This window comes from Protomyctophum parallelum (assembly GCF_964188405.1).
Source record: "Protomyctophum parallelum genome assembly, chromosome: 11".
NCBI lineage: Eukaryota > Metazoa > Chordata > Actinopteri > Myctophiformes > Myctophidae > Protomyctophum > Protomyctophum parallelum.
This window is the reverse complement of record NC_139707.1, coordinates 12,713,290-12,738,997: the sequence shown is the minus strand read 5'-3', so window position 1 is coordinate 12,738,997 and position 25,708 is coordinate 12,713,290. Positions and strand designations below refer to the sequence as shown.

The following is a 25,708-nucleotide window of genomic DNA, read 5'->3' as shown; positions in this document are numbered from 1 at the left end:
CCGGTGATAAAATGGCCACCAACGTAATCAAAAAAGTCAATCAAAGAACAAGATTCCTTTACAGGATCTCCTCACTGGTCAGCAAAAACACCTTGAAGACCTTAACAGGAGCCCTCGTACAAGGTTTCTTTGACTATGCATCCACCTCTTGGTACCACAGCACCTCAAAGGCCCTTAAAACAAGGCTCCAGACCTCCCAAAACAAACTGGTCAGGCTCCTACTTGGCCTCACCCCCCGAACCCACCTCACCCCTGCCCACTTTGACAGGCTGGGATGGCTTAGGGTCGACGACAGAGTACAGCATCTTGCAATGGGTCTGGTCCACAAGATTCGATACACCACCAAGATACCCATGTACCTGTCTAAATACTTCCTTAATGTAAACGAAGTCCACACCCACAACACCAGAGGGAGTGCAACAAACCATGTACAACCCAGATTCGGCACAAACAAGGGACTAAATTCTTTTCGCTCCTATGCCACCAAAATGTGGAACGCCCTACCAACAGTCATTAAGACATGTGAATCCCTTGACTCCTTCAAAACCGCTCTCAAAGGGCACCTACGGATGGCTGCAATTCGAAACTGGCCTCTGTAAAATCTGAATCCCCCCCCCATTTTCCCTCACTGTATATTGTATCTTTTCCCTTTTTTGCTTCCCATATGATGAATTCCTGTTCTGTACTTTAGCTACATAGAAATGTCTATTTGTATGTCTCTAAATGTCTGTATGTCTTTAAATGTTTTGATGAATTGAACAATGTGGACCCTGTTGTAAACAAGTGTAATGCTTAATTGGGTCGTCCACTCACAGTTGACAGTCTTTGTATTGAGTTTGTGCTTAAAATGTACTGTAAATTCTACAAACTGTTAATAAATATTTCAATCAATCAAAAAAACGGAGAGTTGCTAACCCTTTATTAGATCTTTAGCTCTCGAGATTGTAAAATGAAACCAAATGGACCCAAAAAGGGTCCATTTGGTTTCATGTTATTGCTCTCAAGAGTTACATTATTGTTAAACATCTGGCATTACTTCATTTACAAGAAGTCTACATAATTAGAGAATGTAGAAGATTTGTTAATTTGATCAACGTGTGCCTGTTGTCTCCTAATGGCACCAACATCAATACAGCATGTCATGGAATTGTGGACAAAATCTTATCCAACAACAGATATTCTTTAGTTGTGGGTCCGAGAGGCTACATGTCATCAAATGGTGGTCCGTGGCTCAAATGATGAATAAATAATGCACCTTAATATGAAAATTGCTGTGTTTAATAGAAGTTCTACATCAGGCTTGCAAGCAATCAAAGAGCATTGAATACGAGTTTACAATGCAGTCTGCACGTTATGATTATTACCGTAATGTAATCATTGAATGATCAACACCAATAACTAATGAACCAATCCATTTATTAATGATGATACTGACCTGATCAAAGCTTCCTATCAGCAGCAGAACGCATGCACTCATCCACTAATCCAGCAACACATTATAAACAAACCCCATGTGTGTAGTCCCCGCCAATAGGAGGAACTACAGGAAGTCTGCCCAGGGACTTCAAAATAAATAAGAAACTACAACCAGTCCTTGCATGACTACAACCAGGAAGTTATTTATAATAATTAAAAACGTTAATAATAATACTTGGGAATTAAATTAATATAAATTTAGAACAAATGTAATTGAAATTGATTATAATAAAATATTGAGCCGAGCTTTTATGTTTTTACTACATAATAATGTCAAACGTCTAGTTCCGGTTTTTTGCGAGATGCTCCTCCTCCTCGATCTGCTGCGCCTGCGCGTGCGCACGCGTACACGCGCGCACACACACATCATCATCATCAACATCAACAAGGATTCCGTGAGGAGTAGACAGACAGACGTGTGTTATTTTTGTCCAGGCGATAATAATAACAGAACAGGTAAGTGTACGCTCTAATAACGTTTGATTTCACACGCACGCACGGGCGCACGCGCGCGCGCACACACACACACACACACACACACACACACACACACACACACACACGCACACACACACACAGTCCAAACATTCCATGACACTGACACACTATATGTTGACTGTTGTGCAGCTATAGCAATGTTATAATACTTGAAATATCAGTGGTTTTCAACCCTTTTCATATTAAGGTCCATTATTTATTCATAATTTTGAGCACGTACGGACCATGATAACATTTAGCCTCTCAGACCCATTTGAGCCACGTACGGACCACCATTTGATGACATTTTAGCCTCTCAGACCCATTTGAGCCACGGAACACCATTTGATGACATTTAGCCTCAGACCATTTGAGCCACGGAACACCATTTGATGACTTTTAGCCTCAGACCATTTGAGCCACGGACCACCATGTGATGACATTTTAGCCTCTCAGACACACAACTAAAGAACATTTTGTTGTCATTGAATATAGGATTCTGTCCACGATTCCATGCTGTATTGATGTTGGTATAGTTGGTGCCATTAAGGAGAGATCTAGCAGGGGGGAAAACTAGCATAACACTTTGCATTACTTAAGAATAAGAAGAAGAAAGCATGATGTTTAACAATAATTGAACTCTTTGAGAGTGTAAAAGGAAACCAAATGGACCTGTGAGCGTCCATTTGCATGGTTTCATTTTACACTCTTGAGAGTTAAAAGATCTATCCGGGGTCCATTTGGTTTGGTTACCAACTCTCCATCATTTAGCTGCACTGGGAACCCCAGAGGACCACTGGTGCAGCTTGCATTCTAACTAATGTTCATAGAAGTGTATATTTGTACGTCTTTAAAATGTTCTGATGAATTGAACATGGAGGACCCTGATGTAAACAAGTCTTAGTGCTTTATCATATGGTTTTGTCTTCTAGAAGTTTTTGTATTGACCTGAGCTTTCCTGTGAACTTATACCCATTCTACAATCAAACTCTGAATACACATTTCCAATCAATCAATAATCTGCTGTCTGTTGTACTTCAGTGGACAACACATTTCATATTGAGGTCCATTATTTATTCTACATTTGATCCACAGACCACCGTTTGATGACATTTAGCCTCTCAGATCCAAAACTTGTCTTTTAGAATAGTGTTGTTTTGTCGTATAATATTTTGTCCACATTTCCACGCTGTATTGATGTTGGTACCCAATCAGGAGAGATAACAGGCAAACGTTCAACAAAATGACTTTCTTGCAAATTAAGTAATGCAGATGTTAAACAATAATTGAACTCATGGTGGTCCTCCAATTCCAGAGAGAGAGACAATTTACAATTTAGGCATTTAGCAGACACTCTTAATCCAGAGTGATTTACTTACATTAGGCAAGAACAAAAATCATGGCAATACATCACATACATAAAAAGTAATATTCAAGAAACATGCGTAAGCTAAGAACGTACCAGTGGAATCTCTATAATGACACTCGCACTATACATATAAACTATACATATATACTATACTATACTTATGTGCTATGACTACATACAAATGCAATTCTAGTGCAGTCTACATCACATAGATGTAGACAGCACTACACACACAAGTCTGTATAAAATGCTATCTATGTCTACAAAAGTGCTATCTAAGGGGCTAGACTGGAGAGAGAGAGAGAGAGAGAGAGATGGATATCTAGGTTATGATCCAGTCTTCTCCATGTATGGCTATAGGGTTTGATGAGGTCAGTGTCTTGATCTTCATAGAGAAGGCCATTATATGGAGCGTGTCACTAGGCGTGAAGGACTGACGACCATATATGGAGGTGTGACGGACTGACTGACTGACTGACTGACTGACAGATTGTGCAGGTTTTCATACTTTCATAGTAATTAAACCTTTTTGTTTTTGTTTTGAGAAAGCTTTCAGCCAGATAAAATAATGTGTTCCTGGAACAGGGTGATGCAGTGACAGCGAGCAGTGACAGCGAGTGAAATCACACCTGTGTGAAGTGAGGGGCGCACTTATCATCGTACATCATCATGGCGTAAAATAGACACGGTGACGTGAAATTCTCCATTTATTGTCAGTGTGAATTCAAAGGACTACTTCACCGCTTTTCAACCTATCTTCATATAATTGGTCCTCACTATTGTTCATGATAAAATGCCAATATTTATTTTTCCTACTCGGTCTGTGTCTCATAGGAGGGCTGTGGGCAGTTCAGAAACCCGTCCACCAGTGACATCATTGTTAGACAGATTTTTTTTTTAAACAAGACTTTTTTTGAAAAATCAGCCAGGAAGTCTGGCGTGGCATTGTGAAATCCATGATCTCGACCGCGGTCAAAAAATGATGATAATTTATGTTAGTATTTTTTTCCCCCTGGAGCCAAGCTATGGCAGCTATCTACAGCTCTCCATTGTAGACAAATGCTGAATGTAATGACCCTGGCGTTCTTTCAGAAGAAACTGTGCTGGAGGAGTATTTAGCCAGACAAATGCATTACACTCCAATGACACTATGGTGACAATAATGGTGTTTTTTTTACGGGTACCACAGCGTTTTAACCCATTCTGACCTGAGATCAGATTAAAAAAATGTCTTCTACATCCTGACAGTTTTCTGAAAAACTATGTTTCTATGTCAGTCGAGCTCGTAGCGCGCCACTCAGTGGCGCGCTATGAGCTTGTAGATCTTCTATTTTTCAATAGCTAAAGCATAACATAGTGCTAACACCAAAAGGGGTTACTTCCCGCCCAAAATGGGTTAATGACGCCACATGCACGCACGCAGAACACAGAACAGCTGATATGCCTATTGTTAAATAGTGTATGATATTTGAGAACGGATTAATCATGTTGTGCTGATTTAGAGTTTTGTCATTATTGGCAAAAAGGGCAGGTATACATGCCTGTATTTTAACATCATGACGTTATTGTTGTGGTCGAGAGCCAAACATTTTCTGAGGTGGTACTTCAGTATGAAAAGGTTTTGGGAACCAATGAACTCTATCTGACAGAGTTACAGTAAAACCACTGGTCTATCTCTGACAGACTTACAGCAAAAGTCACGATGACACAACAGTGAACTTTGAATCCCAAATAGTCACGTTCACAGAACGGGCAGCAAATGTGCTTAGGTGCTATTAAGCTTTTAAATAATTACAATCTTATTTCACAGTCAGGGTTGTGTGGAGCTTGTCGACTGGCCATTTTCAAGTTGGTGGGTGGTGGGGGGGGGGGGGGGCAGCAGTAGGGTGGCCGGCAGGGCCGGATTTTCCCTCCCAAGGGCCCCCGGGCTAGACAAAATGTCAGGGCCCCCCTGGGCTGCGCGGTGCATTTTCCTAAGCCGCACGGCCGGAAAACAAATGTTGAATTTTGTTTTAATTTCAGGGTACCCAGCCCCCCCAAAAGAGAAAGGCAGACAGACAACTAGTCGACATTGGCAGGGGTTTCCACAGCTACCCCACAACACAGCGTCACTGTCTGCAGTGCAGACAGCAGAGCAGAAGCTCTCAATGTTTTAACCATAATACTAAATATGCAATAACTAAACATAAATCTCACTTGAATTGGATTGCAATACGTTACCATTTCAAAATATTAAAAAGGGCCCCCGGGCTGCAGCCCACCCTAGCCCAATGTTAAATATGCCTGTGGTGGCCGGTAGAGCAGCTGGATGGGAACCGTGTGAGGTTCCAAGTTCGATCCCTGCGGGCTTCCCCAGAGTTAGTGTCCAAGACTCCGAACCCCTAATTGCTCCCCATGTGCAAGACAGGTTGGTGCCTTGCATGGTATTCTCTGCCATCGTTGTGTGTGAATCAGTGCATGTGTGTGTGAATGGGTGAATGTAATGCACAATCTATGTAAGTGTGTGTGTGTGTGTGTGTGTGTGTGTGTGCGTGTGTGTGTGTGTGTGTGTGTGTGTGTGTGTGTGTGTGTGTGTGTGTGTGTGTGTGTGTGTGTGTGTGTGTGTGTGTGTGTGTGTGTGTGTGTGTGTGTGTGTGTGTGTGTGTGTGTGTGTGCGTGTGCGTGCGTGTGCGCGTGCGCGTGTGGAACAATTTTCGTTCAGATGGGGTGTTGGCATAGCCTGGTTAATAAACCAGACTAATATCGCACGGACCGCGGGATATTAGTCTGGGGAGGCTCAGTTTGGATTTCATTTCCAGGGGGGCGGGTTGAAACATATTCTCTTTGACGCAATTGGTCAGAGCTACTGTCAGTCAAAGGTCTCAAGCATTGAAAGTCACTGTACCAAAGCCCGCCCATATTGCATACCGTGTCCCGATTGGCCGCCCCATTTCTCTGGTGTAGGAAATGGGCGTACAATTGAGCCTCTCCAGACCGTAATCCGCCGGCAGGCAATTTATTTTTGCCAACGGCTGATTCGGTCTGGTTTATTAACCAGGCTAGGGTTGGCAGCCTATTACATATATTTTTCGGATGTCCTTGACATGAAATATTGAGCACCACTGATATAGAAACATGGGTATTTCAGAAAACTGTCATGATTTAGAAGACATTTTTAAAATTTCAACGTCAGGCCTGAAAGGTTTCAACACAAAGACGGTGTTGGCACTGTGGTTGGTGGTGCACATATACATACGAGCAGCGGCAGCTAAACTATATGTGCACGAGATTAGATCGGCGCCCAAATAAGTTCAACACAAAATGTTCCAAGTTCAGGAGACTTCGGGGAAAAAAAGCTATTCTCCTGAATGCTGCCTTCCGGCATGGCATGGAAAGGAGAGGAGTGGCATTTTGCATTTATTTTTCACCATGCAGGAAATGCTGCATTCGTGGTCTTGAGAGAATCTTGAATCCCCCTTTGATGTATATGTGTGCACATGTGTATAAATCTTTGAATGTGTATTCTTTCACAGTGGACGTTTTTAACTCATATCTTTGCTTCTGGGAGGGGTCCCTGGAAGAACATATTTTCAGATATGGGGGGTCGGCGGCCAATTTCAAATAATTTTGGGGGTCCTTGACATGAAACAGTTCTGACCACCACATTGATGTGCTTTTTTGTCATGGATTATTTAGAAGATATTTCAGTAGAATCTGGACTCTCAGGTCTTAGTGGGTCGTCAGACTCTTTGGCACGCAGCCAGCTGTTATCTGGACAGATTGTCGTACAGACAATCTGCTCAGACATGTAGGGAATGCTCCAGCCTGTGTGTGTGTGTGTGTGTGTGTGTGTGTGTGTGTGTGTGTGTGTGTGTGTGTGTGTGTGTGTGTGTGTGTGTGTGTGTGTGTGTGTGTGTGTGTGTGTGTGTGTGTGTGTGTGTGTGTGTGTGTGTGTGTGTGTGTGTGTGTGTGTGTGTGTGTGTGTGTGTGTGTTGATCATTCTTCCTATTTAATTGCCAGAATCATTCTCAGATGAACCAAGACGAAAAATGTTTGTCGACTACCTTTTTTCACTGACGAATTTGTCAACAAATAAAAACTAGACTAAATGTTAGGAAGGGACTAGTGGACAAGAGGTAGAGGTCCACTATAAGTCATTTTACACTTGGTTGCATGCTGAAAATAGCCAATCTACAAGTAGTCCTGCAACAAACAGTCAAAAAGTGCTTTAGTTTTCGAGATACCCCTCCCGGAGTTAGGACCAAACACAACATAGTTTTTCCTCATCTCTAAGGCCTCCCATACATGAAATGGATTCTTGTATAAAAATATTTTACTGCAAAAGTGGTGAAATTGTTATTTAAAGTTATACACCTCAAACTAAAAATAAAGCCTGTCCGTCTGGTGGTTGAGGCACTTAAAGGCATGTAGATTCACAATGGAAGCTCTGAGAGGTTCAAAACTTGGCATACTTGAAGCCAGAACATACCTCTACATTCTAGAAAAGACTGAATGTCAATATCTGAATGTCAATATGAGATATAGTCATTTGAACACATACTTACAGTAGGCGGAATTGTACATCTATGTAGATGTCTTCTCTACTTTGTAGTGACTCTGGAATGGATTGTCATAGCAACACATATGATGGCTTGTAGGAAAGGTGAGGTTCTACTGAATCCAGCAATACCAATTGTGTAAATGTAGCTTGCATAATCGTGGAGTTATGGCACAAAACATATATGGTGTCCCAAACGGGGGGAAATAAAACTAATGAAATCTACAGTATCACATTAGTTTTATTTTTACTTCACTTATCAAGGGTGGGAAAACATAAACAAATCACTTGAGTAGAAGTCCCTAAAATGTATGAAATGTCTCAAACTTGAGAAATGAGAAATTGTGAACAAATAGATGCCGCTTCAATAGAGAAATATGCAAGCCTAGATTGGAACTACTAACTATTATTATGTTGCAGCACATGACCTGGATGTTCCCTCATCAAGCTCAAATCTCAATATTATCCTCATAAATATAAATAATCAAGTTATTCATTTCTGTTATTTGAGTTATTTGGTTACAGTCAAGTTATACTACACTACAGTATTTGGCTCCACCTGCATCTTATTGCCTACAGTATGTGGCTTTCTTCATAAAATGACAGGTAAAATCATTTCACATATTTTGGAATGTGAAAAGATGAGATGAACCTTGTCAAATCAAGTAGCTATTTAGCTGACTGGAGTGGAGAGTGACCTAGTATTTAGTTATCTTTAATGTAACAGAGCCTACTGCCTGTCCAGTAGTCTACACTGACAATAGCAGAACCCTGCCCTGACACTATTTCACCAGAATGGAAAATAGACTTAATTAGTATCACTTGTAATATGGTTACTGCACATACTATAGCCTAAAAATAGTGCGCGCAATGCACAACATAGATACTGTACAAATTCTGAAGTGTATCTTTAAACTTTTACCAAAATGGAATATTGGATCCAAATCTTTGTATCATCTTTGCTAAACAGTTGGAAAAAGGCACGAAACAAGACCCATAATGTATAAAGCCCACGGCAGAAGACCTTCAACACTAACTGTTGTTCAACAGAGAGATGATGTTCATAAAACCCTGGCAAACCCAAATTCAATATACTCTCCTCTCCTCATCATATACTGTATCATGTTGAGAAAACTACTCCAGTAAGACCAGAGTGAGAGCATGCCGTCTCGTCAAGAAGACTGAACAGGGTACAACATTGTTGAATAGGATACAACACTGTTTAACATACAAATATATTGTTTCATTTGTGGGAAGGCCAGCACAATTGATTGATTGATTGATGGATTTAATAGTTTATTAGACATAAATGTAAAAACAGCAACAGAGTACAGTCATACAATTAGTCCAAAAGGGATAGCACAAAAAAGTCCTCGCGGTCTTGTTGCAATCAGTTCATAGACAAAACCAGGACTACTGGTCAGAGTACCAGAGACAGGGCCTTCACATGGTCACTGGTCAGAGTACCAGAGACAGGGCCTTCACATGGTCACTGGTCAGAGTACCAGAGACAGGGCCTTCACATGGTCACTGGTCAGAGTACCAGAGACAGGGCCTTCACATGGTCACTGGTCAGAGTACCAGAGACAGGGCCTTCACATGGTCACTGGTCAGAGTACCAGAGACAGGGCCTTCACATGCAGCATCAGAAAGATTGATGAAGTTGTACATCGGCTGCTCTCGTACCCAGATCTCAAATGACAAATATCATAAATGCTACCTAAAACACTAAATATCTAAACGAAATATAGCAGCTATAAAACAAAGAATTAGAACAGCAGACCAGTATCTATGTCAAAGCTTTTATTAATATCACTGAAATAGTTAACATCTTTCTTTAAATAAATGAAAGTGATGACAAGTCATCACTTTCAATAAATAAGAGTTATGACATACTGAAGACACTGGTCCATGGTTTTCTTCATCGATATATCTGCAGGTCTATGTAGTAGTTCTGGATTTTCTTGGATATTTGCATCTTCTCTCATTGTGCCCATTTCCCATGGGCACACTTTTAGAGCATGCAACATCAGACTTTCCATGTTCTACAAATTATAATGCTGTATGTTTCCAGGGTTTGTATTTAGACAATATCATCTTCTTCCTCAGAGTCAGTGTCTTCAGTATGTCATCATAACAGTCAAGGAGTTTATATACCGTAAATGGAAATTGGTGCATTTACAGTATATAGAGCTTTTATCCAAAGCACTTTACATAGATTGTGCATTACATTCACACATTCAGTCACACACCGATGGCAGAGGAAACCATACAAGGCACCGACCTGCACATCGGGATCAATTAGGGGTTCAGAGTCTAACTCTGGGGGAGCCCTGGATCGAACTGAGAATATGGTATGATATAGTACTAACGGTATATTGTTAGTTCACACTGAAATTTGTCTTGCGAACCTCACGGTTCTCCATCCAGCCGCTCTATTGGCCAATCTATCCCTGAGGCACTGCCGCCTCGGCATATTACCAGTATTATTGTATATTTGTCATCATACACAAAGAGATCTGGGTACGAGAGGAGCAGATGATGTACAACTTCATCAACCTTTCTGATGCTGCATGAAGGACCATAAGTCTCTGGTACACATACCAGTACCAGCCATAATGGCTGTCAGATGTTCTGGTCTTGTACTGGCCTTCACACAAATGAAAAATATCTTTGTATGTTAAACAATGTATCAACCCTATTCAGTCTTCTTGATGAGACTGGTGCAGGCATGCTCTCACTCAACATTTGCAACTTGCTCATTACTGCAGCATATTGTCTGTATATAGAGCCACGGTGTTATGAACATCATCATCTCTCTGTTGAGCAACATTTAGTAAGATCATTTTAATTTTGAGTATCTGCCGATACCGATTTTTCCCCATCTGAAAATTATATTTTTATGCAACTCCTCCAATATCACAATAGTACAATATCCCAAATCACGGACAATATACAGTCCAATATCATGATATGGCTATCATATTGATACTAGGGATGTCCCAATCACATTTTTGTGCTCCTGATCTGATCATTTAAAAATGTCATGATCGGCCCCGATTTCCGATACACTTCACATTATAAGATCACATAAGATGCACATAGGTGGAGCCAAATACTGTAGTATAAATTGACTGTAACCAAAAAACTCAAATAACAGAAATGAATAACTTGATTATTTATATTTATGAGGATAATATTGAGATTTGAGCTTGATGAGGGAACATCCAGGTCATGTGCTGCAACATAATAATAGTTAGTAGTTCCAATCTAGGCTTGCATATTTCTCTATTGAAGCGGCATCTATTTGTTCACAATTTCTCATTTCTCAAGTTTGAGACATTTCATACATTTTAGGGACTTCTACTCAAGTGATTTGTTTATGTTTTCCCACCCTTGATAAGTGAAGTAAAAATAAAACTAATGTGATACTGTAGATTTCATTAGTTTTATTTCCCCCCGTTTGGGACACCATATATGTTTTGTGCCATAACTCCACGATTATGCAAGCTACATTTACACAATTGGTATTGCTGGATTCAGTAGAACCTCACCTTTCCTACAAGCCATCATATGTGTTGCTATGACAATCCATTCCAGAGTCACTACAAAGTAGAGAAGACATCTACATAGATGTACAATTCCGCCTACTGTAAGTATGTGTTCAAATGACTATATCTCATATTGACATTCAGATATTGACATTCAGTCTTTTCTAGAATGTAGAGGTATGTTCTGGCTTCAAGTATGCCAAGTTTTGAACCTCTCAGAGCTTCCATTGTGAATCTACATGCCTTTAAGTGCCTCAACCACCAGACGGACAGGCTTTATTTTTAGTTTGAGGTGTATAACTTTAAATAACAATTTCACCACTTTTGCAGTAAAATATTTTTATACAAGAATCCATTTCATGTATGGGAGGCCTTAGAGATGAGGAAAAACTATGTTGTGTTTGGTCCTAACTCCGGGAGGGGTATGCCGACTTCTGGGGGCCATTGTCGCAGTACTAAAGCTCACAACGCGTCACGCTGCAACATGTGAGCTTGTAGATCGGCTATTTTCAGCAAGTGCAAAATTACGACGGCATACACTAACAATACTAAAACATTCCAGGTGACTAAAATGTGACTGAAGCTAAATATAAACTATTGAAGAGACTAAAACTAAAATCAAAATTTGATGCCAAAAACAACACTGTTTCTGTCCTGAGTGTCCTGAGCTGGCCTATAAACGTGTCTTTGTGTCCACACAGCGTGGCGTGCCAGAGGGCAAAGGTCAACCACAGGACAGCCCAGCAGAGGAGCCGTGTTTGAGCTTATCATTCCTGGAGTGGCGCGGTAAGGGTTAAGGTGCAACCGCACTACACCACCAAATTGATCCAAAATGCCGCAGCTCGCTTGGTCTTCAACCAGCCAAAATGTTCACACGTCTCTCCCCTTCTCCGCTCCCTCCATTGGCTCCCGGTCGCTGCCCGCACAGAGTACAAAACTCTGATGCTGGCATTCAAAGCAACCAAAGGTGTGCCTCCCCCATATCTTGCAAGACCCTACAAGACCTCCCGTGCACTAGCTCAGATCAGTCAACGCAGGGAAGCTGGAAGTAGCTTCACGGGACAACACTCCACACGTCCCAAACTCTTCTCCCTTCTGGCTCCAAAACTATGGAATGCACTTCTCCATTGCAGTCAGAACTGCAGACTCACTCCCAATCTTCCACCGGAGTCTGAAAACCCACCTCTTCATGACTCCATCTTAACCCGTAGCACTTGCCCTAGCCTTCGACGACCTTATGGCGTATATATATATATATATATATATGCAAAGGCTCAACTTATGTAACTTGGATAGCATTTTATGTAGACATGGCACTATATAATGTAGTATATGTGCATAGTTTCATTATATAAATATTCCACTGTTACGTGATTAGCTTACCCATCATTCATGATAGCTATTTTTATGTGATGTATATACATAAGTATTGTATGTGTAAGTATTACAATTTACAATTTAGGCATTTAGCAGACGCTCTTAATCCAGAGCGACTTACATTAAGCAAGAACAAAAAAAGCATGGGAATAGATCACATAAAAACATTTATCAAGAAACATGCGTAAGCTAAGAAAGTAACAGTGGAATATCTATATAATGAAGCTATACATATAAACTATACATCTATACTACTATGCTATACATATGTACTATGACGTGCTATGACTACATACAATGCAATTATAGTGCTGTCTACATAACATGCTATAAGTCTGTATCAAATGCTATCTAAGTCTACAGAAATGCTATCTAAGGGGGTGGGGTAAGTGCTATGGGCCATGATGGAGTCTGAAAAGGTGGGTTTTCAGACATTCTGACTGCAATGGGAAGTGCATTCCACAGTTTTGGAGCCAGAAGGGAGAAGAGTTTGGGACGTGTGGAGCGTTGTCCCGCCGTTTTTAGTGAGGGTACTTCCAGCTTCCCTGCGTTGGCTGATCTGAGTGCGCGCGAGGGTTTGTAGGGTTCGATCATACTTGCAAGATATGGGGGAGCCATACCTTTGGTTGCTTTGAATGCCAGCATCAGAGTTTTGTATTCTGTGCGGGCAGCGACCGGGAGCCAGTGGAGGGAGCGGAGTATGTATTCATGATGCCATGTATTGTTCTTGCTTACTCTTAAGTCGCTCTGGAATAAGCTAAACGCCTAAATATGTTGTTCCAGGGATCCCCCCAGAAAAGAAAAGATATGAGTTAAAAACGCTCCGAAAGAATATATATTCACAAGATTTGCACCACATTTTCACGACTTTTCAAAAGGTTCATAGTGCAGCACTCGGTGCCGCGCTATGAGCTTGTAGATCTGCTATTTTTCAATAGCTAAAGCATAACATAATGCTCTAAAAAAACAAAAGGGGTTCCCGCCCCAAGAATGGGACTATATTGAATCGTGTTGTTTTGCTATGCAATTAATCGATTGTAGCAATACTACATTTCTGTGCGTGGTATTTAGCAATTTTTTGAAGAAAAAATAAAGAGAGGGGTTTAATTACTTAGCTTAAAATATGTATTTTAAATAGTTACTGTATCGATTTCAAATCATTGTATCGTATCGCCATAATGAACCAATATCGTCCATGTATCGTATCGTCAACCATGTATCGTGGTACGTATCTTATCGCTGTTAAAATGTATCGTTACACCCCTAGTTAACAGTGTGCACAGGCACGCTTTGAATTCTCAAAAAGCATTTGTGTGTGTGTGTGTGTGTGTGTGTGTGTGTGCGCGTATGCATGCGTGCAGGGCGGCATCATGAACGTGGGCGTGGCTCACAGCGAGGTCAACCCCAACACGCGCGTGATGAACGGCCGCGGCATCTGGCTGACGTACACCCTGGGCGTGGCCGTGCTTCACGTGGTGCTGCTCAGCATCCCCTTCTGCAGCGTGCCGCTCGTCTGGACGCTCACCAACGTCATCCACAACCTGGTACGTAGAGTATAGATGCTATGGACGCTCAACCAACACAATACACAACCTGGTACGTAGCGTATAGATGCTATGGACGCTCACCAACGTCATACACTACCTGGTACGTAGTATATAGATGCTATGGACGCTCACCAACGTCATCCACAACCTGGTACGTAGTATATAGATGCTATGGACGCTCACCAACGTCATACACTACCTGGTACGTAGTATATAGATGCTATGGACGCTCAACCAACACAATACACAACCTGGTACGTAGTATATAGATGCTATGGACGCTCAACCAACACAATACACAACCTGGTACGTAGAGTATAGATGCTATGGACGCTCAACCAACACAATTCACAACCTGGTACGTAGTATATAGATCAGGGGTGCGAAACTTGGATGACGGAGAGGGACACTATATTTCCATAACTCACTCCCTAGGGCCATGTATTACTGTCGTAGCAAAAATAGCCGATCCACAAGCTCAAAACGCGCCGCACTGCGACGCGTTTTGAGCTTGTAGATCGGCTATTTTTGCCATACTCTAATTGAAACCCAGAATATTCTTTTGCTATTTTTAATTGGGATCCTGAAAACTCATTTTAACTAAATACAAATAGATTGGACATAAAAAAAGACAATAACATTATTTGTAATACTACTCAGCAAGCTACTAATTTAGACTGTAAGTAATTAAAACTGGCGGCCATCTTGAAAATGTTGCAGTTCTGTGTTGCCCGAGGTTGATTGTCAAATAGGATCATAATGAAGGTCATCTGTGCCAAATCAATGTCATGCTTTCATCACCGACTGAACTATCTATCATGGTGGCTTCGTAATGGCTGATTTTATACGTGGCTGCGTGCTGAAAATAGCAGATCTACAAGCTCACAACGCGTGTACAACGCTTGTAGATCCGCTACGGGCCTTAGTCCTAAAAGGGTTAAATAGAGAAATCTGCACACGTGACATGATTTACTAGCGCGGTGTGAGAGCGTTGTTGTTGACAAAAGGCTGCTCACGTCTCACGCCTGCATGAAAACAGTCCCATTGTTTCATTTATTTTCCTCCACACACACACACACACACACACACACACACACACACACACAATGCAACGTCTGTGTGCTCGCTTTAGCATCGGCGTGAGCAATTTATCACTTCTACACATTCACGGGATTTTGCATTTAATTGCATTCGAACAAGAATGCGGTTTGTGACACGTGGCTCTGTCAGAGGCAAGCCGCGGGCATGTGTTTGTTTGCGTGCGTGCGTGCGTGCGTGTGTGTGCGTGTGCGTGTGCGTGTGTGTGTGTGTGTGTGCGTGCGAAACGTGTCCACAAGTCTAGTAGAATTTTAAAAAATTGATATTTTGAGGACAATGTTGTTCCATGTCCTGGCTCACAGTAGAGTATTGATGGTATTTTTTTTACCTACAACTAAGAGAAGATTCACTGTGTGTGTGTGTGTGTGTGTGTGTGTGTGTGTGTGTGTGTGTGTGTGTGTGTGTGTGTGTGCGTGTGTGCGTGTGCGCGTGTGCGTAGGGTATGTATGTGTTCATGCATGCGGTTAAAGGGACTCCCTTCCAGACTCCGGACCAGGGTAAAGCCAGACTGCTGACTCACTGGGAACAGCTGGACTACGGAGTTCAGTTCACCTCGTCCAGGAAGTTCTTCACCATCTCCCCCATCATCCTGTACGTACAGTAATAACTAGAAAGGTTGCAATTTAGAAAAATTGCAAAGTGTGGTTTCCATGAACCGTTGTAGAATGCAGCATTCACTACGGTGAAAGAAATGCAAATGCCACTCCTTTCCATGCCATTTAGAAGGGAGCATTTCAGGATAATTGCTTTTTTTTCCTCCGAAGTCTCCTGAACTTGAGCGAATTTGTTTCTAAATCCATGTCGTACAACTGCATCTCCACTAGCTAAAAGAGTGCTGGGTAGTGCCCCGAAAATAGCTGATCTACAAGCTCTCAACGCGTCGCAGCGCAACGCGTTGTGAGCTTGTAGATCTGCTATTTTCACTATTTTTGTCCAAAAGTGCCCTCTTACGGGATTTCAGCCCCTGGCCCTCTAATACTCTCTGCACGTCCCTGCATGTAGGATTTAGAATGTGGCGTCTGAGGTAGGGCATTAAGCAACTAGTCGACTATTCAATTAGTCGACCTTGTTGGTACTAGTTGACTAGTTGATAAGAAAAAAAAGAAAGGGGGGGGTCGATTTTGTAGGCCTCAAGATCAGGTAGATTATAGTTATAGTCCCCAAAGTACTGAGGTGATTGTTTCGTCTCCTTCGTCTCCTCCTCAGATACTTCCTGGCCAGCTTCTACACCAAATACGACACGACGCACTTCGTGATCAACACGGCGTCCCTGCTCAGCGTCCTCATCCCCAAGCTGCCCCAGCTGCACCGGGTGCGGATCTTTGGCATCAACAAGTATTAAAACAACCCCCAAGAGGCTGCGTGGGGCACCGAGGAACGACGCTGGGAGGATGGGTGGGAAATTGACTATTTGGCTATTTAGTTCCAAAGTGTAAAATATATGTATGTATACAGACAGACAGACAGATAGACAGAAAATGGTCTTAGGTAATGTAAAGCTGTGGTTCCCAAACTTTTTCACTTCAAGGACCCCCAAATTGACACTAATTAGCCCGCAGACCCCCATTTGAAAATATATGCCATGGGGACCGCCATAAGAGAAGATCTTTACGGCTCTAGCAGTGATTCTCAACCCGTTTAATTTCAAGGACCCCCAGTTTGACATGCATTAGTCTACAGACCCCCATTTAATGGCATTTCCATCTCTGGGACCCTCAATTTATATTGTAAAATCAATGTTAATTGAACTCTGAGTGTGTACAAATGGTTCCATTTCTACACTGTACATTTACAGACCCATAAGGGTCGACTTCGTTCCAAACTATCATTTAGCTGGGGACCCCCTGGAACTCCCTCAAGGACCCCTGGGGGTCCCCGGACCCCTGCACTTTGGGAACCACTGATGTAAACAATACATGATGAGAACACGCTTTAATATTCGACAATTAAGGTCTAATATTTCTACATTGATACAACATAGTGTAAAAATAGGTCTATTCATATTTCTATATTTACAACATAGTGTACAAATAGTTACCCATTCCACTGGTGCAAAAGCTGAGCCAACAGCACCCCCATGTGGACGTTGGTTTAACCGCACCGCTACTGCTATAAACCCTATAGTGTGAGGCTATTCTGTCGTTTCATTTTACGCTCTCAAGAGTCACATTATTGTTAAACATCTGCATTACTTAATTTAGGAACAAGTCTCCACAATTTGAGTCTCATAATGAAGGACGCACCGTGCACCTGTTCCATCATGTATTCTCTACATTACTTGAGACCTTATTTTTTTACACAGGGGTTAGCCAATTTAGCCAATTTAACACGATGTGACCATGCTTTCTGTATCCTGTGCCACGGTAATGTGTGTGTGTGTGTGTGTGTGTGTGTGTGTGTGTGTGTGTGTGTGTGTGTGTGTGTGTGTGTGTGTGTGTGTGTGTGTGTGTGTGTGTGTGTGTGTGTGTGTGTGTGTGTGTGTGTGTGTGTGTGTGCGTGCGTGCGTGCACTGAGTAAGAAGACTCAGGGCTCCATCTTGTCACCCGTCCCTCCATCCCTAAACTAATTTTGCCATTTTTTTACTATTTTAAAAAACATTTTAAAATAGTTCAACTAGCCGATCTACATTGTGAGCTTGTAGATCGGCTATTTGATCTATTTTAAAATGTTTTTTCATAGTAGTAAAAAAAAATGGCAAATTAGTTTAGGGATAAGGGATAAGGGGTGGCAAGATATAGAGCGTCGCAGTCCCGCCTTTTCATGACGACGCCAGGCCCAGGAAATAATTCCAAATGCATTTTTCCCATAGACAAAAAGTATTTATTTAAAGACCTTTTAAGCGTCATACGAAGCCAACTCGAGTCGTGACAAATCATGACAACAAACCAGACAAATAATCACAAAGAAGAAAAACAACAAAGTAAGTGTTATTTTTCTCTTCTTTCCAATTATTTGTTCGGCCCAAAATGTTTTGTTTGTTGTCACGACTCCAGTTGGCTTTGTACGACGCTTAAAAGGTCTATAAATAAATACTTTTTGAAATGTCTATGAGGAAAATGAACGGGGAATCATTTCCTGGGCCATGGCAGTGGGCGGGACTGCGACGCTCTATAGCCCCCCCGACCGATGTCAGAGAGTCCGAGACAACCAACCAAGTTTATAACTAATAATTATCATGCACGGCAAAAGAAAACAAACAAGTACCCATAGTGCAGTGTGTAACCATACATTAAGCCCCATTGAACGATGTCCTCCTGTAATTGCGTGTCCAAAATTGTGACGCTGTTTTTTGATAGTGGTTAAAAATGGGGGACTAATCAGACTGCATGAAATGTACAGATAATACCGGTGTAAAAATAGGCAATTCATGAACGACATACGATATCACTCGGTGTGTGTGTGTGTGTGTGTGTGTGTGTGTGTGTGTGTGTGTGTGTGTGTGTGTGTGTGTGTGTGTGTGTGTGTGTGTGTGTGTGTGTGTGTGTGTGTGTGCGCTAAGCCGTTTTGTACAGTGCGTGTAAATGTAATTGTTAGCGATAATTATTGTCAGCTGTGGATGTACAAGTATATGCAGAGATGCCGTTGACAGGAGAATGCCATAATAATGCATTGCTAACTTTAAAAAAAACAGTCAATATTTAAATGATGTTCGTTTTTTGGTTTGAAAAAGAACCCCCCCCCCCTCCCCCCCCCTAGGCTGGCCTGGGGTCAGATGTAACCTTTTATTTGTTGTTGTTATTTTTTGTTTTTTTTGGGGGGGGTTTTCGTCCCTCCTCACATTGCTCGTGACACAAGGACTGAGTTTGGGGCCGAAGTCGGGCGGCCGATGATGCTGATGTTTAAGTTTTAAAACGTGTTATTTTTAGCTTATTATATAGCTTACATAAAAGGATTTCTTTGCGAATACAGTTTTTGTTGTTTTGTTTTTGTTTGTTGTCCCTTTCTTTCTTTCTTTCTTTCTTTCTTTCTTTTTTTTTCCTGTTCGTCACCAAAGGGTCACCATGCAGGCAGTGTTGTTATCGTCGACTAAAACTAAGACGAAAAATGTTCGTCGACTATACCTTTTTTCACTGACGAAAACTAAATGGAAACTAATTGAAAACTAAGCTATATGATTTAATATATTGACAATTTCGTCAACAAATACAAAATGTTAGGGAGAGACTAGTGGACAAGAGATCCAGTAAATCATTTTACACTTGGTTGCATGCTGAAAATAGCCCATCTGCAAGCTTGCAGATCGGCTAATTTGTGTAAAATCAGCCATTACGACGGCATTAAGGCCCGCCAAAATACATTTTAGTCGACTAAATCAATTGTAGATTTAAGCGACTAAAATCTTATGACATTCAGTCGACTAAAACTAGACCAACACAAAAACATTCCACGTGACTAAAACTAAATGTAAACTATTCAAAAGACTGACTAAAACTAAAATCAAAATGTATCTGCCAAAAACAACACTGCTCCTTGGGTCCAAAGTTCTCCAAGCAGTTGCGAGGAGTTGTATGGTGACGCTTTGGTGTGGTTTTTGGGCCAATGAATTCAACCAGTTGAATCACTATAGGGACGACGTGCGTCACACCGCTGGGACGAAGCTCGTCCCTTTGGTGTGGTTCGGGCTTAAAAGGGCCTTGCAAACGGGGAGAGTAGAACGCAGGCGTTGTTGCCTGGATCAACGACAGGTCTCCTCCAGGTCTGCTCAAGAGGGGTGCGACAACGCAAGCGTAGAAAAAAACTAAAGCTAAACCGAATCAGCCCCCCTGATATCACTGCTAGAGCCGTAAAAATGTTCTCTTATGGTGGTCCCTGCATGGCATGTCTTTTAAAATGGGGGTCCGCTGGGCTAATTAGTGTCAATTTGGGGGTTTGTGGATCTATGACGTCCTATAGTATAGGCATTCACTTCTAGTCATTTTTACTAGTTGACTAGTTGCCTAGTTTACTAGTCGACTAGTTGTTTAACTACCTATTATGTAAACAATATATAACTATAATCTACCTGATCTTGAGGCCTAAAAAATCGGGGGGGGGGGGGGGGGAACAGAATCAGTTTTTTTTTAATCAATATAGTCAACTAGTACCAACAAGGTCGACTATTGTATTTACTATACACCGTCGTAATGGCTCATTTTACACTTGCTATTTCCAGCATGCAACCAAGTGCAAACTGACTTATACTGGATCTCTTGTCCCTTCCTAAACAGTCTAGTTTTTGTTGACAAAATCGACAGTATCTCTTGTCCCTTCCTAAACAGTCTAGTTTTTGTTGACAAAATCGACAGTATATTTAGTCTTAGTCATCGTAGCTTAGTTTTCATTTAGTTTCCATGTAGATTTCGTCAGTGAAAAAAGGTAGTCAACGAACATTTTTCGTCACAGTTTTAGTCGACGAAAACAACACTGACTCACGGATTGAGTTTGGGGTCAGTTTTTTTGCCGTGATGAAAGGAGCATGTTGTCGCCCACCATGCTCTCAACCTGTCTTCATAACGGTGGTGTTTTTTATTTAGTTTTAGTCTTTTGAGTAAAATTGAGTTTAATCATTATTTAGTCATATTTTAATAGTCATCAAAATGTTTCGAACTGAAATTATTTTGGCGGGCATTAACAGTCCTAATGGCTGATTTTACACTTGCTGAAAATAGCAGATCTACAAGTGAGCTTCTATCTGCTATTTTCAGCATGCAACCAAGTGTAAAATGACTGTATTACTGGATCTCTGTTCCAGTAGTCCAACATTTTAGTCTAGGTCAGTGGTTCTCAACCAGTGGTCCAGGAGGGGGTTCCAGGTGGTCCCCAGCTAAATGATGGAGAGTTGGTAACCAAATGGACCCTTATAGATCTTTAACTCTTGAGTGTAAAATGAAACCAAATGGACCCTTTTACACTCTCGAGAGTTACATTATTGTTAAAAAACATCTGCATTTACTTACTTTACAAGAAGTCTACACAATTAGAGAATGTAGAAGAATTGTTGTTTTTGCCTGTTATCTCTCCTAATGGTATACAGACATCAATACAGCGTGGAAATATTCTGTTTTGGGTCCGAGAGGCTAAATATCATCAAATATTGATTTATTCGGCTCAAATGTCGAATAAATAATGGGCCTTGATGTGAAACGTGTTGAAAACCACTGAACTATTGGATTGAGAAATAATACACATAGCAAGGAAACCATGCAAATTAAGACCAGGAGCTCTTCATCCACGCCAGCGAGCCACGTACTGGCTCCGTTCCGCCAGTCCAACACATTTTAGGAACATTTAAAAAGGACCACGTCGCCCTCACTAAATGCTCATAAGATGGTCCCCATGTCCGTCTACTCACTCTGTGTGAAGACTAAGAGACACGAAGCAGTGTTGATTTCGTCGACTAAAACTATGACAAAAAGTGTTCGTCGACACTGATGAAAACTAAATGGAACCTACATGAAAACTAAGCTACGGTGACAAAAACTAAATATATAGTGACAAATTCATCAATAAATAAAACCTATGTTCCAAGGTTGACCAGTTAAGATCCATTTAAAAAGAAAACTAAAATAGCAGATCTACAAGTGCACGCAGTGCGACACGTGAGCTTGTGGATTGGGTGTTTTTTTTGCCTTTATCGATAGGGTACAGTAATGGGACTCGAACCCGCGACACACCGTCCGGCTGGATTAGCGGCCTATAGGTGCTTGGACCGCTAATCCACATTAACATTTAATAAAAATTAAAGAATCAAGCATTTTTGGAAATGCCCAAAATAGAGTGTTGCAGTCCCGCCCCCTTCGAGGGCACCGGAAGACAATTTCCCATTAATCTTTCCATAGAACAATTCTTTTTGGGCAGAACAAATAATTAGAAAGAAGAAAAAACACTTTTTCTTCTTTCTAATTATCCTGCACAATATGTTTATGCATTTCTTTTAATGTTTTTTGTCATGTGCTAATAAAGAAAGAAAGAAATACAACTGAAACAAAATCATCTGATTCTGAATCTGTCCAAATGGCCTCGAGTACCGTTTGTGGACAGCAGGTGGTGCTATTGTTTGTTCATGCCTGCGTGTGGCGGTGAGGCGAACCAGCTGTTACGCCACAAGCAGTGACCTACCGAATTATGTGCCTCAGGCAGAGGCTGGTTATTGTCATGCATGGCTCAACGTTTATTTATTCTGGAGAAATGGGTACATGTGAACAGGTGACACGAAAAAAGTACAAAGACATGCACATCCAACCCAAACTTGGGCAGGTGCCGGTCATAAAAAAGGTGACAGGAGTCAGGACTTTCTAATTCTTCATGTTTTAACATATGGCATCTGATCTAGTATTTTGTAAATAATAATAATAATAATAAATAAATAAAGCAGTAGCACTATAGCGCCCTCTCGCGTCTCACAATCCCACAGGTCATCAATCTCGGTGTAAGGTAAAACTCCGTTCGCGTCTATTATTATCGTCCAGCGTGACGTCACGCACGCGCACAGCAGTCAGTCAGTGTGACGCGCACGGGACGGCGGGGCAGTGTGTAGGCATATTGTGTGCGTGCGCGCGCGCGCGCGTGTGTGTGTGTGTGTGTGTGTGTGTGTGTGTGTGTGTGTGTGTGTGTGTGTGTGTGTGTGTGTGTGTGTGTGTGTGTGTGTGTGTGTGTGTGTGTGTGTGATCGGCTGGCAGACAGAACGCCTTTCCTCGGTTCCATTCAGTCGAGAGTCGAGACTGACTATCAGATCATGTTGAAACAATAAATAATATAATGTAATTTTACGGAGCATTCTCAGCATAGCCTCTGCATGCATGTAAATGCGACGCGTCGTTTGGAACAGAAACAATACCGGAATTGATATCATTAAGTATATATATAGTAGACTGACTGGCGCGCACGCGGAACGCATGCACGCACGTCCCACCCTGACCCAGCCGGAGAGGAAGGCGAGGTGTGTGTGTGTGTGTGTGTGTGTGTGTGTGTGTGTGTGTGTGTGTGTGTGTGTGTGTGTGTGTGTGTGACTGTGTGTGTCTGGCCTGCTGCCGTGCACGGTACGTGCGTGCTGCTATCTATGAGGATGCATCATGGATGCTTCATTTAAGTTAAAGTTTGGGCGTTTTTAATTTTAACAAAGCATAGTTTGAATGAAGTCATGGAGGACTTATTGGACCAGAAGAGGATGATGATCATGTGAAGATCATGGACCTATAGCTGCAGACCCACATGGATGGATATGAACACATGGACTGATGGACGTAATATAATAATGACATTATGGATAATGGATGTGACAGCTGTGACCAAACTTGACACACAGTAAGTCATTGGATATTTATTTTCATGCCATATGAATGAATTCAGGAATCATCTTCAAATTGACAAATTGGTTGTTCAGTTTAACCCACCAGTTTTGGAGATATGGCTTATAGAGTAGCCTAATGTCTTGCAGAGAAAAACAGGCTTAAAAGGTTCACTTCTGTGGTCTCTAACATTACACCTAGCTACTCTGTTTAAGCATTTATTTGATATTTACATGTCGATTTCAGCTCTGACATTTATTTCAGACATGCTCTGAGTCTAGTATGTGAAGAGTCTGCCCATGTGCTATTAACTCATTTTGTATACAACATTAATTGATTGATTGAAGTATGTAGTATGCATAATAGGTACATTTCAAGCGCAACTCAATACAAACACTGTTAACTGGACGACGCCATAAAGCTACACTTGTTTTAAGGTAACGGTAGGCCTATAGCTTTTCCACCTCGCCCCACTACTCTACCTATAGCTGTAAATAACAAACATAAATTCATGTTGGTGATTATATAAAAGGTATTGTATTCATTTATAATTGTTAAGTTTACTCTGTATCATGTATGCCCTGCATGGGCATATATACTAGCATCATGATGCCATTACAAAACATGGGCTACATAATGGAAGAAATGTGTTTAATAAAACAAAATGTAACTTGATTGATTGATTGATTGAAATATTTATTAACAGTTTGTAGAATTACAGTACATTTCAAGCACAAACTCAATACAAAGACTGTTAACTGTGAGTGGACGACCCAATTAAGCATTACACTTGTTTACAACAGGGTCCACATTGTTCAATTCATCAAAACATTTAGAGACATACAAATAGACATTTCTATGTAGCTAAAGAACAGAACAGGAATTCATCATATAGGAAGCAAAAATGGAAAAGATACATATACAGTGAGGGGAGATGGGGGGGGGGGGGTGGGGGGATTCATGATTTACAGAGGCCAGTTTCGAATTGCAGGCATCCGTAGGTGCCCTTTGAGAGCGGTTTTGAAGGAGTCAAGGGATTCACATGTCTTAATGACTGTTGGTAGGGCGTTCCACATTTTGGTGGCATAGGAGCGAAAATAATTTAGTCCCTTGTTTGTGCCGAATCTGGGTTGTACATGGTTTGTTGCACTCCCTCTGGTGTTGTGGGTGTGGACTTCGTTTACATTAAGGAAGTATTTAGACAGGTACATGGGTATCTTGGTGGTGTATCGAATCTTGTGGACCAGACCCATTGCAAGATGCTGTACTCTGTCGTCGACCCTAAGCCATCCCAGCCTGTCAAAGTGGGCAGGGGTGAGGTGGGTTCGGGGGGTGAGGCCAAGTAGGAGCCTGACCAGTTTGTTTTGGGAGGTCTGGAGCCTTGTTTTAAGGGCCTTTGAGGTGCTGTGGTACCAAGAGGTGGATGCATAGTCAAAGAAACCTTGTACAATGGCTCCTGTTAAGGTCTTCAAGGTGTTTTTGCTGACCAGTGAGGAGATCCTGTAAAGGAATCTTGTTCTTTGATTGACTTTTTTGATTACGTTGGTGGCCATTTTATCACCGGAAAGATTGGCCTCCAGGATGGAACCTAGGTAGGTAATTTGATCTTTTCGTGTGATAATATTGTCACCCTTGCTGAGATTACTATTTGATCCGAAGAGAATGGATTCCGTTTTTCCCAGGTGTAAGGATAGTTTGTTATCAGCGAGCCAGGTGCAGATTCTACCGAGTTCAGAGCTGAGGGTCTTTTCAACCTGCAGTTTGTTCCTGTCCGAGACCAGCAGTGCCGAGTCATCTGCGAACAGGAACAAGTTGCAGTCACAAGCTGATGTCATGTCGTTAACATATATTAGGAACAGTAAAGGCCCTAGTATGCTTCCTTGTGGGACGCCACAGCTCACTGGGAGGGGAGGGGACAGTGTTCCGTTCACCTCCACCATCTGTTCTCTCCCCTCCAGGTAGGATTGCATCCAGCTCACTGATGTGCTATCAAAACCAATAGCTTTAAG

At 41.7% G+C, this 25,708-nt stretch overlaps 2 protein-coding genes across 2 annotated transcripts in view; one reads left to right on the top strand and one right to left on the bottom strand.

The window, feature by feature from the left end:
- Positions 1-1,529, bottom strand: part of pms1 (PMS1 homolog 1, mismatch repair system component) — a 39,026-nt gene extending 37,497 nt beyond the window's left edge. Inside the window, exon 1 of the mRNA XM_083777306.1 lies at positions 1,436-1,529. The gene's annotated coding sequence lies outside the window, so the exon portion shown is untranslated. The remainder of the gene's footprint in view (positions 1-1,435) is intronic.
- Positions 1,530-1,843: 314 nt separating this feature from the next.
- Positions 1,844-19,336, top strand: ormdl1 (ORMDL sphingolipid biosynthesis regulator 1). The gene is made up of 5 exons (XM_083776137.1): positions 1,844-1,932; positions 12,112-12,196; positions 14,149-14,331; positions 15,872-16,023; positions 16,639-19,336. Exons 3-5 carry the CDS (start codon positions 14,158-14,160, stop codon positions 16,772-16,774), a joined length of 462 nt encoding a protein of 153 aa, XP_083632263.1. The 5' UTR covers positions 1,844-1,932; positions 12,112-12,196; positions 14,149-14,157; the 3' UTR covers positions 16,775-19,336.
- Positions 19,337-25,708: the final 6,372 nt, after the last annotated feature.